Source organism: Lithobates pipiens, unplaced genomic scaffold (assembly GCF_037356315.1).
Source record: "Lithobates pipiens isolate NorthernLeopardFrog02 unplaced genomic scaffold, aLitPip1_a1.2 Scaffold_16, whole genome shotgun sequence".
NCBI lineage: Eukaryota > Metazoa > Chordata > Amphibia > Anura > Ranidae > Lithobates > Lithobates pipiens.
The window spans coordinates 555,948,333-555,962,850 of record NW_027507748.1 but is presented as its reverse complement, the minus strand read 5'-3'; the positions used below and the strand labels follow the sequence as shown (position 1 = coordinate 555,962,850).

Below are 14,518 nucleotides of genomic sequence, written 5' to 3'. Positions count from 1 at the left end.
GCACCATAGCTTGTAGACTCTATAAATTTCACACAGATCATATAATATGCAAAAATTTGGGTTATTTTTACCAAAGATGTGTAGTAGTATAAATTGTGGCCAAAATTTATGAAGAAAAATTGCTAATTTGCTAAATTTTGTCACAGAAACGAAGAAAAATTCATTTTTTTTCAAAATTTTCGGTCTTTTTTCATTTATAGCGCAGAAAATAAAAAACCGAGAGGTGATCAAATACCACCAAAAGAAAGCTCTATTGGTATGAAGAAAAGGACAAAAAAATCATTTGGTTACAGTGTTGCATGACTGAGTAATTGTCATTCAAAATGTGAGAGCACCGAAAGTAGAGGTCGACCGATATGGGTTTTTCTCTGGCCGATGCCGATATTTAGAAATCATGGCGGCCGATAGCCGATATATGATGCCGATTTTTTTGGGCCGATATGTTAGGTCGATTTTATTTTATTTATTTATTTTTAATCCCCCTTGATCTAACACACCTTTCCCACTGGGGCGTTTTAAGGCGCTTTTGGGCTAAAAATAGCGCCTGTAAAGTGCCTGCAAAATGGCTCCCCTGCAGTCTGTGTGAAAGACAGAGTGCTTTCACACTGAGGCGATGCACTGACAGGATCTTAAAAAAAGTCCTGCAAGCAGTACGTTTGGAGTGGTGTATACCGCTCCTCCACCACTCCTGCCCATTGATATGAATGGGCACCACTGCCGAAGCGCATGCAATGCGATTTGGCAGCGGTGCTTCATGGGCGCATTTAACCTCTTCCTTGGCCGCTAGCTGGGTTATATGTGCCCCACTAGCAGCCAAATAGCACCGCTAAAATGATGGTAAAGAGCCGCTAAAACTTGCGTTTTACCATCAACGTCTGTCCGCTCCAGTGTGAAAGCGGCCTTCATACGTGATACAGAAAATTTCTTACACTTAAACATTTATTAAACAAAACAAACCTCCAATCAGTTTACTTGTATGTATGATTTAGATAAAAAAAAAATATATATATATATACATTAAATAAAAACAGGTAGTCAAAACTTTTGGACAAAAAAAAGAAAATGGGCTAACTTTACTGTTTTTATTTTATTTTTATTTTTTAAATGGTGTATTTTTTTTCCCAAAAAAATGCATTTGAAAGACCTCTGTGCAAATGCCGTGTGACATAAAATATTGCAACAACCGCTATTTTATTCCCTAGGATCTCTGCTAAAAAAATATATATAATTTTTGGGGGGTCTAAGTGATTTCCTGGCAGAAAATACAGGATTTTTTACTTGTAAGCAACAAGTGTCAGAAAAGATTTAGTCTTTAAATGGTTAAACTGAGAACTTCTACACACAGATGACTTAATTCATTCAAGTGTAAACATTGTATCTTTCTGTTCTTTTCTTGGCAGCCTGCCCAGAGTGGAGGAAAGGGTTGCTATGACGACTCAGTCAACTTAGACCATTCTATACAGAAGTCATTTCAAAGTCCCGCTGTAGTTCTAAATCAGCACAAATCGGCCGATGCCGATTATTTAAAAAACGGCAAATATCGGCCGATATATCGGTCGACCTCTAACCGAAAGCTGAAAATTGGTCTGGGACTGAGGGGGGTTTAAGTGCCCAGTAAGCAAGTGGTTAAACAGGCTGAAAGGCATGTCAGTACCCTTAACATATAAGCCTTAAATAGGCTTGGTTACCTGCAGTGGTCTCCAGTTTTTTCTGTATCCTTTTTGTGTGTCTTTTTCCTCCTCTGGTTTTTTTGGCCCCTCTTTAATTACAGTTTGCCTGGGCTCTAGTCCCACAGCTCCAGCTGCCACTTGCCGAGCGTCCTGGCACTTCCGCGCATGCGCAGTACACAGTTTGGGCATTCTATCACTCTGTTCCAGTTCCCAAGATGGCGCCGGCCACCGCGCGTTGCTACTGGGCATGTGTGAGCGGGACGTGATCCCGGTGCCAAATTTTAAAGGGGAAAGCTGCTTCTTTCCCTGCCATTGCCTTCTCCTGTGTCAGACTGATGGTTTTTCTTGCTCCAACCCCAGTCTCAGCTTCTACCTCCAGTCTCAGCCTCCATCCTGCATTTGGTAAGTGATTCCTTTTTTTTTTCCTTCTCCTCTTCCCCCTACATTGCCTATCTATGGAGACCACTGCGCCAGCAGATCACCGTCAGCCTAATGGGTAAGAGGGGAGTATTTACCTTGGTAAGTAGAGAAGATCGAAAAAGAGAGCAGGATACCACTAATGCTACCTAAATGGTTAGCCAGATCAAGGCGCAGAGAATCCTCCCACAGGAGAAGCCATTCTGGCCACAGACGGAGCCACTCAGGCCACGGAAGGAGTCTCTCAGGCCCCAAGGATTCGCAGAAGTCGCTCCAGGTCATGTTCAAGACGTAGCCACTCCCACCACAGACTGTCTCCTGCACACAGGCATCGTTCGCCAGCACACCACTCCTGACCATCCGGAAACACTTGCTGTATATGCGGGGCCATAGCTCTTCCGGACAGACTGGCTTGTCGCAGGTGCTTTGATGAAGCCACCAGAGAGCTTGCGGAAGGTTTCTACCCCACGTATCGCTCCTGACACAGAATTGTCACTACAAAGTGCCTCGCCTGCTCCCCTGAGTACATCTAGAGAGCAAGATTCCCCATCGGATAATGAGGAACTGGAAGCATCTGCTAGCTTTGATTTTTCATTAATAGAGCCCTTCGTTAGATCAGTGAAGGAGGCCATAAACTGGGAGGAACCCCAGGAGGCCCAGCAAAAGCGAAAAAAATATTTTCCGAATCTTAAGGCTGGATTCACACCTATGCATTTTTAGTGCATTTTGCAGATTTGTACAACAACGTGTTTTATAGGAAACCATGTTAAATGGACTGTAGTGCAAATCTGCAAAATGCAAAAAGCACTAAAAATGCATAGGTGTGAATCCAGCCTCAGACGGAACCTGAGGCCTTCCCATTCATCGAAGAACTGGAGGAGCTAATCGAGGAGTGGCAAAAACCCAAGAAAAAAGCAAGCCTAAACAGACTTTCCAAACTATATACCCTCTTAAAGAGCCTAAAGTAAAATCTCTGGTTCCCCCGCCTATAGTAGATGCATCCCTCATGCGTCTAGCCAGGCACGTGGTGCTCCCTATGGAGGACGCAGTGACGTTCAAGGACGTCCTGGATAGGAAGATCGATAGACCTAAAAAGGGCCTATCTAGTGGCAGGAGGCGCGTGCACTCCACCCGTGGTGCTCGCAGAGGTGGGCAAAGGTATTTCTAGCTGGTTGACGAACACAGAAAAGCTTGTTTCAGAGGGGAACAGACCACTGCTCTTCCCCCAGTTTATTAGCCACCCTAGACCCTGCAGAGTGGAGACTAGGATTTCTCGGTGTTGAATAAGGGACTCCTGGCTGTTTGAGAGGAGGAGGATGTCGTCCAAGTAGTGGTGGACTCTCAGTCCTCTCTCCCTCAGGGACGCGATCACAGATAAAAGGACTTTTGTAAATGTTCTGGGGGCAGTAGAGATTCTGAACGGAAGGCTTCGTAACTGGAAGTGTTCTTGATTCACCAAGAATCAGAGGAATTTTTGGAATGCGGTATGGATAGGGATATGTAGGTAGGCGTCCTGAAGGTCTATGGAAAGCATCCAAACCCCCAGGTTTATAGCCTGGAGGATTGACTGCAGACTTTCCATTTTGAATGACTCTACCCGGATAGAGTGGTTGAGATTTTTTACTTGACCCCTTTGAGATCTGGATCGGTTGGGGACATAGGTGATCTGTCCCACTGGCGTAGGAAAGAGGGTTGTAGAGGTCTGGTGTTCCACTGCGCCCATTGGACCATCGGGATGGTCGCCGATAGAAAGCCTAGGAGGCCGAGGCATACCCTGGCTGGTAGGGATTTTGCTGAAATTGCTCTCTTCACTTTCCGGATCAATAGGGAAGCCTTCTCTGGAGGCAGCTGTATTGTATTCATCCGGGTATCCAGTTTGGCTCCCAGGAAGACCACCACCAACTGCACCTACCGAAGGGTCTGGGAAAAGTTTGATTGCTTTGCTCAAGAGCAGGGCTGGGCTCTATCCTCTATCGGCATTACAAATCTTAGAGTTCTTGCAGTCAGGCTTAGACAAAGGTCTCGGATCCAGTACCCTGAAGGTACAGGTGTCGGCTCTATCTGCCCTGACAGGAGTTAAATGGGCTCATGACCCTCTTGTCATACAGTTTCAGAGGGCCTGCCTTAAACTAAGGTCCCATGTCGGAAATTAAGGTTTTCTAGGTGGTCTATCGGTTGTCTTAGAAGCCTTATCTAAAGAGCCCTTCTTTCTGCTGGAAAACATTTCCCTCTGGGACCTGACGCTAAAAGTCACATTCTTGCTATAACATCAGCGAAAAGGGTCTCGGCGATGCGAGCATTACTGACTAAAGAGCCATACCTGGTCATCCACCTGGACAAGATAGTTCTAAGACCTTCGGATTGCTTTATCCCTAAAGTAGCATCCTCGTTCCACTTTAACCAGGAAATCAACCTGCCAGTTCTCGTCACGGACCAAAGCGATCCTCACCCTCTGGATGTCAAGGGCAAAATCCTAAAATACCTTTCAGTATCCAAATCTATTAGGAAATCAGAAAACCTCTTCATCATTCCACACAGCTTTAGGAAAGGTCAAGAAGCGTCAGCCCGCACCATTGCTTCATGGCTGGTGAAGACCATTAAGAAGGCCTACTTGTCGAGTGCTCTGCAAATTCCTGAGGACTCGAGGGTGCATTCCACCAGGGCAGTGGCCACCTCTTGGGTAGCCTATTGTAGGGTCTCGGCGGAAACCATCTGCAGGGGCCCACCTGGTCCTTTTAGGAACACCTTTATATCTCACTACAAGGTGGACTCTGCACGGCTATGAACTGGATTTTGGAAAGTCCGTTATCCAAGCCAATTCTTCTTCTATTCCTTGCTAATAAACCTTTACTTTTGCATCTCCCACTCAGTCTACGAGTTACTCCCCAGAGTGTATACTGCGATGATGCGTCCGGAAACCGGAAAGTTGTATACTTACCTTTCCGTAACTTTCCTTTCCTGTCGCATCTTCATGACAGCATACAACGACCCACCTGTGGAAGGCGATTCATATATAGAGAATACTGGGGCGGGGGCTGTATCGTCATCTTATAGCTATGTGGTCCTATCGGGTTGTGAGGGAGGAGTCACAACCCAGAGTATATGCTGCCATGAAGATGCGTCAGGAAAGGAAAATAACGGAAAGGTAAGTATACAATTTTTCTTTTTATTTTTTTTTGCCTAATGGTTCTGCTTTAATGTTTTTGCCTTGATGCTGACCATAAACTATTCTGTGACTTCTCATACCAGCTGTAAGGCTGTACTATACATCAAACTTGTAAAAACGACAGCCTGTTTTAACCAGCTTAACCACTTGCAGACCGGACCAATTTGCTGGTCAAAGACCAGACCCCTTTTTGCGATTCGGCACTGCGTCGCTTTAACTGACAATTGCGCGGTCGTGCGATGTGGCTCCCAAACAAACTTGACGTCCTTTTTTTCCCACAAATAGAGCTTTCTTTTGGTGGTATTTGATCACCCCTGCGGTTTTTATTTTTTGCGCTATAACCAAAACGCATTATTTTTTACTTTTTGTTATAATAAATATCCCCCAAAAATATATAAAAAAACATTTTTTTTCCCTCAGTTTAGGCCGATACGTATTCTTCTACATATTTTTGGTAAAGAAAATCGCAATAAGCGATTATTGATTGGTTTGCGCAAAAGTTATAGCGTTTACAAAATAGGGATAGTTTTATAGCCTTTTTATAAATTTTTTTTTTTTTTTTTTTTTTTTTTTACTAGTAATGGCGGCGATCAGCGATTTTTTTATTGTGACTGCGACATTGTGGGGGACCCATCGGACATTTTTGACACATTTTTGGGACCATTGTCATTTATACAGTAATCACTGCTATATAAATGCAGTGATTCCTGTGTAAATGACACTGGCAGTGAAAGGGTTAACCAGTGGGTGGCAGTGTAGGGGTTAAGTGTTCCTAGGGGTGTGTTACTAACTGTGGGGGGGTTGGGCTTTCATTTAGTGAACACTGATCTCTGCTCCAATCACATGGAGCAGAGATCAGCATCACTAGTTGCTAGGCAGAATGGAGAAATGTTGTTTACACAGCATTTCCTCCATTCGGCCGCTCCATGAGACGATCGCGGGGATGCCCGCGGCGATCGAGTCCGCGGGTCCCGCGACCGGACTCACAGGGGTCCCGACCAGCGCGGGAGCGCGCCGCCGGCGGGCGCGCTCCCGATGGCAGGGCGGCATTGAATATTGGACGTACCTGTACGCCAATATGCCTGCCCATGCCATTCTGTTGACGTACATCGTCGTGCGCTGGTCGGGAAGTGGTTAAATTATCAAGTTTTCTCTGGTGTATTTTTTTTACCAGTAATGGTGGTGATCTGCGATTTTTTTTTTTTTTTTTTTTTTTTTTTTTTAAGCGGAACTGCGACTTTGCAGCGGACAGATTAGACACTGTTTTTTTTTTTTTTTTGTTTTTTTGGGACCAGTGGCGTTTTATACAGCGACCAGAGCTAAAAATATCCACTGATTACTGTATAAATGTCACTGGCAGAAAAGGGGGGTTAACTGTGTTCCTTGGGTGTGTTGGGCTAAAAAAAAAAAAAAATTCTCCACCTTTTATAAAACTCATAATTTTGCATCACATTTCCATATGCATCCCTTCCCCCAGTGGATCAGAATTTCAAACTCGGAGCAAAATGTCTTTACAACTCCTTTAAATACGAAATGGCAAAGAGAATTTTTTTTTTTTCTTGTCTAACTCATCTCTAGTAGGTACTGACATCGCTAAATGTGTTTTTCATCAAAGTTACGTATTTACCTTTTTGAAATAGAGCATCTATATAAGCCTCCCGGGTGTCCTGCAATCATTCTGCCTTCTATTTCCTGCTTTGCGGTGTGTTTAATGTAGCGACACCGCAATAATGAAACTACAGTACTCGCTATGCTTAGCGGCATCGCGCATGCGCAGAGCTGTTTTTCAATAATAACACTATTGAGAACGAGCAAAGTTCTCGGGCACCTGCCGACCTATTAAAATTAAGTACGCCCCTTCATGTAAAAAAAAGACTAAACTACGCCCATATTCTAAATCCATTCCCACCTCTCCAGCCTACGCAGCAGGACTGTACAATGGTACAGTATTTGAAACGTATACTGATATAGTAAAGCTTGTGTAATATATCTGATTAGATTTAATTTTACAGTTATGGAATAGCTGATGAATTAAAAATAATCAAAAAATGTTGCTGCTGTACTTTCTAATAGCCGAGCATTAGATTACAAATCTCCATGCAGCAAGGGGGAGGAGTTGAGGTGGGACAGTGAAGAAAAGAAACTAAGCCAAAGGGGGTGGGGCTACTGAATGGTATACACACCCACGAAGACACAGGACTTGATTCTATGAATGTAGAGAGCATCCTGACGCACTCCTGTAGTCCTAGGGAGGGGGAGAGCACGACACTCGCCACCAGGCAGAACGGCTCACCTGGTGGTGGTTGGTTACATACAGAGTGACAGGAAGTGCTGAATTCTAAGAAGAAAAAAGGACATTTGCAAGGCAAAACGGAAGAGGAGGTAAGTGAAGCAGCACTACATTAGGTAATAGGAAGCTAATTAGGAGATCTTTTTCCTTTACAACCCATTTACGATTGAATAGATCCCTTCCACACAGGGTGTCTCTCCAGTTGGACTGTTTATGGACTTTTATGTTATCACATATAGTTTTAGAACCGTTTGAGTTTACTTTATATGCCTTTTTTTCTTTGAATTGCACATGTTTTTTCCTTTTTGGTTCATAGCCTATGAGGGAACATATATATTCACTGTATACAATTATAAGTAATGTTTTATGGTTTATTCAGTCATAAGTTTGGTGTGTTAGAGTTATAGATCACAAGATACACCTGCTTAAGGTAGATTGGTTTAAATCCTAATAGAAATATTGGGGATTGCGCAGTTCTCTTCTTTTTTCTTTTTAACCCATTTAAAGGGTATGAATGGTAGTTATGAGTGACTTTTTTTTGAGGAATATTTTTTATATTGAATTTTTTTTAGCAGTGCTTATATTTTGAAAAACAAAACAAATCTCATTGCTTGCTAGGTATTCCTTCACTGAAAACCCAAGAACCATGATAAGTCCTTGCAGCAAAGAGAGAAGAGGAAGGGAGAACATGGTACTTGTACATATATTCACCAATTTATGCCAGTATATTTTTATTTATTTTTTTATATTTTTGTTTGCGAGCATGCTTTGAAAGCTCTAAGCAAATTTACATTTTGAGATGTGCTTGTAGTTCTGGGACTTGCACTAAAGCAAACCTGAAATGAGGAAAGTTCTCACACCATTGTGAGCAGCACATTGTAGCCAAATTCAGGTGCCAGTGCATCATGTCCCTTTTTTTTTTTTTATTTCAATGCTTCCATTGGCCAGGTGACAAATATCAGTCCAGATAACTGAGTTTAGAGGAAAGTGCTACCTCCTTTCACCCACTAAGCCTTACTATTGGCCCATCACAATGGCAGGCAGTCAGGACAAAAATGAGAATAAGGTATGGGTGGCTTCTTGGCACCCTAAAATGAAATATAAGGTTTGATGTGTAACAACATGAAAGTACCCACAATGTGCTGCAAAGCAGTGGTGTGGGGGTTTTTTTTTTCACTTCAGGTTTGTTTAAAGTATACAGTATTTTTTTTTTTTTTTGTCTATCCTATTGTTCTTTGCCAACTTTTCCAAATTGTGAAGAGAACTAGCAGTTGCTGGTGCATAATACTGTCGGAGTGCTACTCTCAAAAAGCTGTTTTATAAAGCATAATCCCGTGGGCTCAATAGTGTGATTAGAAGAATTGTATTGCCTGGTAGATAGAATTTAGCAACAAAAATAAGTACAAGAAGAAAATGTATAGGATGATTTGCTAGGAATATTATTTTGCCCTCTGTTCACCTCTTTATTACATTCAGGAAAATAAATTTTCATCTGAACCTGAATGGATATTTGAAATGACTAAGGTGCCTTTTAGTAAGTTGGCGCCAAAAGTTTGAGGAAATATTTAAAATGCATCTCCAAATAGGGAGTAACCATTTGGGGCAGATGAACATGTACATTTTATACTTTCTTTTCTGTGATCTATGACATTATTGTCCCAGTATTAGACATTTGTGTTCATAGTCTTGGGCCCATAGTAATATAAAGGAACATTTCAAATGGATGAAGCCCAACTTTGGATCCAGGTACTATTTTTACCAAACGTTTATTTTGCTAATATTTAGTTTTTTTTTTAACAAGATGTAAGAATAAACAGGTACATCAACATCTGATATTCATAATTTGCATATCGGGTTACATGTATGCTGATCATGGTAAATCAGTATTTTTTAGCTTTTGGGAAAATTACTTGATGTTAACCCCTAAAAAAAAAAAAAAAAAAAAAAAATCATCTTCCCTTTAAAGCAGGTTAAACAGCACAGGGCTTGTGCTGTAATCTGCCCCTCTCTAAACTGTAAAAACCCCTGGCTGATGCTGCCACCTTCTGTATCCTCCTCTCTGAGCCCTGGCCACCGTGGTCAGCGTACATTCCTCCGTCATCCACAGCCCTGCGCTGCTCTTCTTTCTCCCTCTCACCCCCTCCTCCCTGCCTTTCAGCTCAATGTTCTGTGTCTGTCTCACAATGGTGTCTCTTAGTACAAATAAATTCTAAATGGTCACTGCCAGCCCTTCTATTATAGTCGGGCATGCCACACTGTAGTCTTTTATAAAAACGAGGCATGTCCCATCACGTGACTCTCAGCCAGTTTCCAGGGCTACTACAGAAGCCATATATCGGAGCTGTAAAGTATCCACGAGCTGTGTGACCAGCCTGAAGATCACTCATAAAAATGAGGCATGTAAATACCTTTTTAAAGACATGTACAGTGTGCTATGCCTTGCTCTAATAGAGGGCCTGGCAGTGTTTTTTTAAATATGGGTTAACAAACACTTCAACATGACAGATTAATAAACCTAAACTTTAGTCATTGAGGATATACCCTCCCCTACCTTATGTCCCACCCCTCCATTAAAACATAAAAAAAAAATATATATATATATATATATATATAATTTCTCTAAATAAAATTATTGCCTTTCCACACAGACATTTAGAAGCAAAAAAACAAATCCCTTGTTCAGGAGAGCAGCAGCCCATGCAAAACGCATCTAAACAGGCTTAAGCACTAGGTATGTTGAACATTCATTCCAATGGCCAGAATAAATGAATATTCTGGCCAGTGAAATGAATGACTGCTTGACGTAACCTTGGAGTGGTGTGTTTACCGCTGCTCCCCTTTGAAATCAATGGTGCAGTGCTGCAATACCGCCAGCAAAACGCAGCTATTGTAGACGATTTTAACACTTTCTCTGCCGCTAGCGGGGGTAAAAGCACCATGCTAACGGCTGAAATGTGACGCAAATCCAACGGTAAAACGCCGCTAAAAATAGCGACGCTTTACCGCCGACGCTATGGGTGGCGCAGTGTGGAAGCACTCTTAGTGTTTTGGAAGGGGTAAACTAACATTTACCAAATATCAGTTTAATATATCCTTTCATTTCTGTGGTAGCATTTGTAATGTACCTGTTTTTATATTCATGTTTCTTTCATTTCACACAGCTGTATTTTACCCTTCTGATTGTACTGTGAACCTGTTGCCCTTTCTCTGTGTGACTGGAAAATATTATATACATGAATGGTTTTGTGTTCTGTATTTTTCTGGATACTTTAATACTGGTGTTAAGGAGATACATTGATAGTAGTGTAGTCATGGAAATGTTGTTGTGTGGTGGGTTTATTTTTGTTTTGTTTTTTCCAATAAGCTTTTTTGTTGTGCGTAAAAAGAAAAAAAAATTACCATTAATTTTCTATTTTAGCATTTTTGTTCTTTTATTTAATTGCACATGTTCTCCCTCCCTGTTTTTTGTCCAGATTCGCTGACTTTGTGGAGGGTTCATCTCATCTCTCACCGAATGAAGTCTCCGTACATGAACATGAATATGGGCTTGGTGGTTCTTTCTTGGAAGGGGAGTTATTTGGGGAAGAAAGTGACATGGAAACTGAAGATAATGATGACCTGGAACCTGAAATTCATCAACCCTTTAGGGCGACCTATAGTTGATGTTCCTTGGTCCTGGTCTTTCATTGTCTGGACTCCTCTTTCAAAAGCCATTGAATTGATAATAGAGCCATAGATGGACTCTTGGAAAGTCAATGATTGAAAAGTGCACTGAAGCTTCTTACTGTCACCGTAAAAGACTTGACACCAGAAACTGCTTACATTCTTGGAGACAAAATATGCTCAGTGATGCTTTTCCTTGAGAGCTGTAGATTCTGCACTTTGTGCTACTATGCAAAATGTTCTGCCTCCTGAATATGCTGTCCAACCTCTCAGTACAGTTACAATTTTAACTATTCTATGTTGATACCACAACAGATCGGTTTCTATTGCAAATGTTTGTTTTTCCTTTTGTCTATTCACACCCATGCTTTTTTTTTTTTTTTTTTCTGCCTGATGTGTCCTATGTTGAAATCAATGCAAGCTCATATTTAACGTGCATGTTGATGAATGTTTAGATTCTGTGCATTTCATAATGAACATCAACTGTGTGTTGATGTGCAACTTAACACATCTGCTTTGAGTTTCATTGCAAAAACAGATGTGAATCCAGCCTCATAGTCCTATTCCTTTTTTGTTTTTTGGATAGAGTGGAGAAGTGTTAGAAACTGTCCTTGGTGATGTGGAGGAAATATCCTCACATTATTGTCGGTGTGAAGTACAGAGACACTGTATAAAAATGTGGGGTACTTGCTATGCTTCTGCCATAATTTGAAAACCCCCCCCAGAACCCAGACAACAATGAAAACCTGACGGGTTATAATCCTCCTCCACTCTAAATTACAAAACAATATTAACCAAAGATGGGCTGGGACAATGATGGTCTCTGTTTTGTTTGTCAACTTTTTTTTTTTTTTCTAACATATGTCTTTTATGTGTTTTAAAAGTTTTTTGTTTTTCTTATATCAAATATGTAAATATACTATTAAAGAAAATCTTGTTGCCAGAGGACATGTTATAGAAATATTTGAATTGCAAGCCTACCTCCGTGCCCAAGGAATATCAGGGACTCTTTGTGTAGTAATATGGATGTGTCATGCATCTAATGGAGTGTTATTCTGTATTACCAATAGCTAATGTTTTTTGTAAAACCCTATTTTGAATAACTGTGTGTGGCGTGTGTTTAGCACATATAAGTCACTGCATATTTTAAAAGTATTTGTTACAAGCAGTGTTGGAAAGACCATGATAAAATATATGGAGGGCATTTTTAAAACTAGCGCAGACTGCAAGTCAAGCAGGTAATATAAATTTACTAAATATAATGAAATTTGCAAATTTACATTAAGACTAGTTTCTGGACCTGAGTTGCTAATGCCCCTTTAAATAGTCATGTGCCTGTTTTGAGTTTTCTATATTGTGGTAAATAAATGAAACACATTTTACTGGGCATTATGCCAATCTGTACATCTTTGCTTTAACTCCTAAGCAGGTGAAATTTTGCACATTTAAAAAACATGCACTTTGGTGTGGGGGAAACGTGGTCTGGACCGGATTATGCATAAATTGCCCAACTTTCATCCCACACAGAAATATCTTTGTATTTTAACCTAATGGCATAAATGAGATCAAGATCACTTAAAACAAAACTAGGTTTGCAGTGTTCTCCAGACTATTAGTCACAATAGAGTTGTTTTACTAAAACTAAAGTGCAAAATCTGGTGCAGCTGTGTAAAGTAGCCCACACACTTTATAACATCAGCTTGTTCAATTAAGCTTTGACACAAAAAACCTGGAAGCTGATTGGTTTCTATGCAGAGCTGCACCAAATTTTGCACTCCCAGTTTTTTATTAAATCAATCCCTATGACTAACCAAATATTCATCCCCAGCAATACAAGGTTCTCACTCCCACTGCCATCCTCTACCAGTTTCTTACAGGGGTCTTTCCTCTTTAGGCACTGGGCAGCCATCCAAGCTGGAGTTATATTGTCTTGCTACCTTGCTCCATTCTCAGCATCTTACAGATGCTCCATAGGCAGTGTATACCAAGAGATTGTTTAACAGGCAAGTACAGCAGTTTTTTTTGTTTTTTGAAGAGGAGGCATACTTTTGTAAAAAAAAAAAAAAAAACCCTGCTATATAAAAAAATAAAAAAATTCAAGTTTGTCCCTTTTATGACAATGCTCTGATCTTGAGTCTGCACAGCATCTGATTTTGTTGTATATTCTGACAGTATAAATTTTTCACTGCAGGTGAATTTGTGGCCCTGGAAAATTAACATTTCAGTTAATGTTAGAAATATAACCTACAGTGTTTTTCTTTTGTAAAACTTCACAATCTTTTATTTTAAAGACCATGAAACCTCATTGATACCAAACATAGATGGCCAACAGAAGAAAGGGTTGTACATGTGATGTTTGCAACATGCACAAATAAAACAGCTTTGCACTTATGGATAGGACAGTAAGCTAGGGAAGGCCTCCCTTCCAAAATCTTTTGGTGTGTTGAGAATAAGGATGAGCTCCCGCATGTTCACACAGCCCACAAAGAGAGCCTGCCAGGAAGTTGGCACTGCACTGTGCTAATCACAGCCAGTGCGACATTTCCTTAGCTCTGCAGCTGTGCATCGGGACAATGTTTCACTGCCTGTGATTAGCGCAGCGCCGACTTCCTGGCGGCCTCTGCACAAGGTTGTGTGAACACGCCAGAGCTCATCCTTCGCAGAAAATATTTGGCAGCCCCAGTGAAAAACCTGTCATTGCTGGGGGTTCTGATGTTGCTGCCTTTTTATCTTGAGGATTTTGTTTTTTATTCAGGTCAGTTGAGCCCGACATATCCTTGATGGGAGGCATAACGCAAGTAGCCAAAGGAGAGGGTTAGCTGAGCAACTTTATGGGGCTAATATCCACTAAGCTGTGTAGTTTATTAGCACAAAGGCTAATGCATACTGAAAAGAATAGTTTGGGCTTTAAGTCTTCTAGTCAATTGAAGGCTGACGTGCGATGACTTGCCTTAAATTTGTGGCATATATTTCAGATACTATCAGTAAATCTATAATGCAACAGAAGTTTGCTCATATACACAGTAATAAATGGAGGCAACACTGCTGAAAATTCTCTTTACGGTGCTTTCAGTAATGATTTCACATTACAGAATTTTGTGTTGATTATAAAATATATATTTTTTATTAAAAATGTTTGTTATATTTGCTGCTTTGATGTGTTTTATTTTTCAAGTTCATACGGGAGGGGGCTAGGCCATGAAGTACAACTGGGCACAGTAGCCCATCTCCACTTTGGGTAAATCATAATACATTTATATCATCACTTATAAGTTGTTTTAGGTCTGGATAAATCTCCAACTTTATGGCTGT

At 41.0% G+C, this 14,518-nt stretch overlaps 1 protein-coding gene across 4 annotated transcripts in view; it reads left to right on the top strand.

The window, feature by feature from the left end:
• The window catches only part of NEMP1 (nuclear envelope integral membrane protein 1), a 198,669-nt gene extending 186,298 nt beyond the window's left edge, over window positions 1-12,371 (top strand). For 3 of the 4 annotated variants that reach the window (XM_077483566.1, XM_077483563.1, XM_077483564.1), the window contains one exon: window positions 11,017-12,371. In XM_077483566.1, the coding sequence (XP_077339692.1) occupies window positions 11,017-11,206 (190 nt within the window). In that variant the 3' untranslated portion in view covers window positions 11,207-12,371. Of the gene's footprint in view, window positions 1-8,161; window positions 8,235-11,016 lie in introns of all 4 variants that reach the window. The other variant, XM_077483565.1, reaches the window with a different exon arrangement.
• Window positions 12,372-14,518: the final 2,147 nt, after the last annotated feature.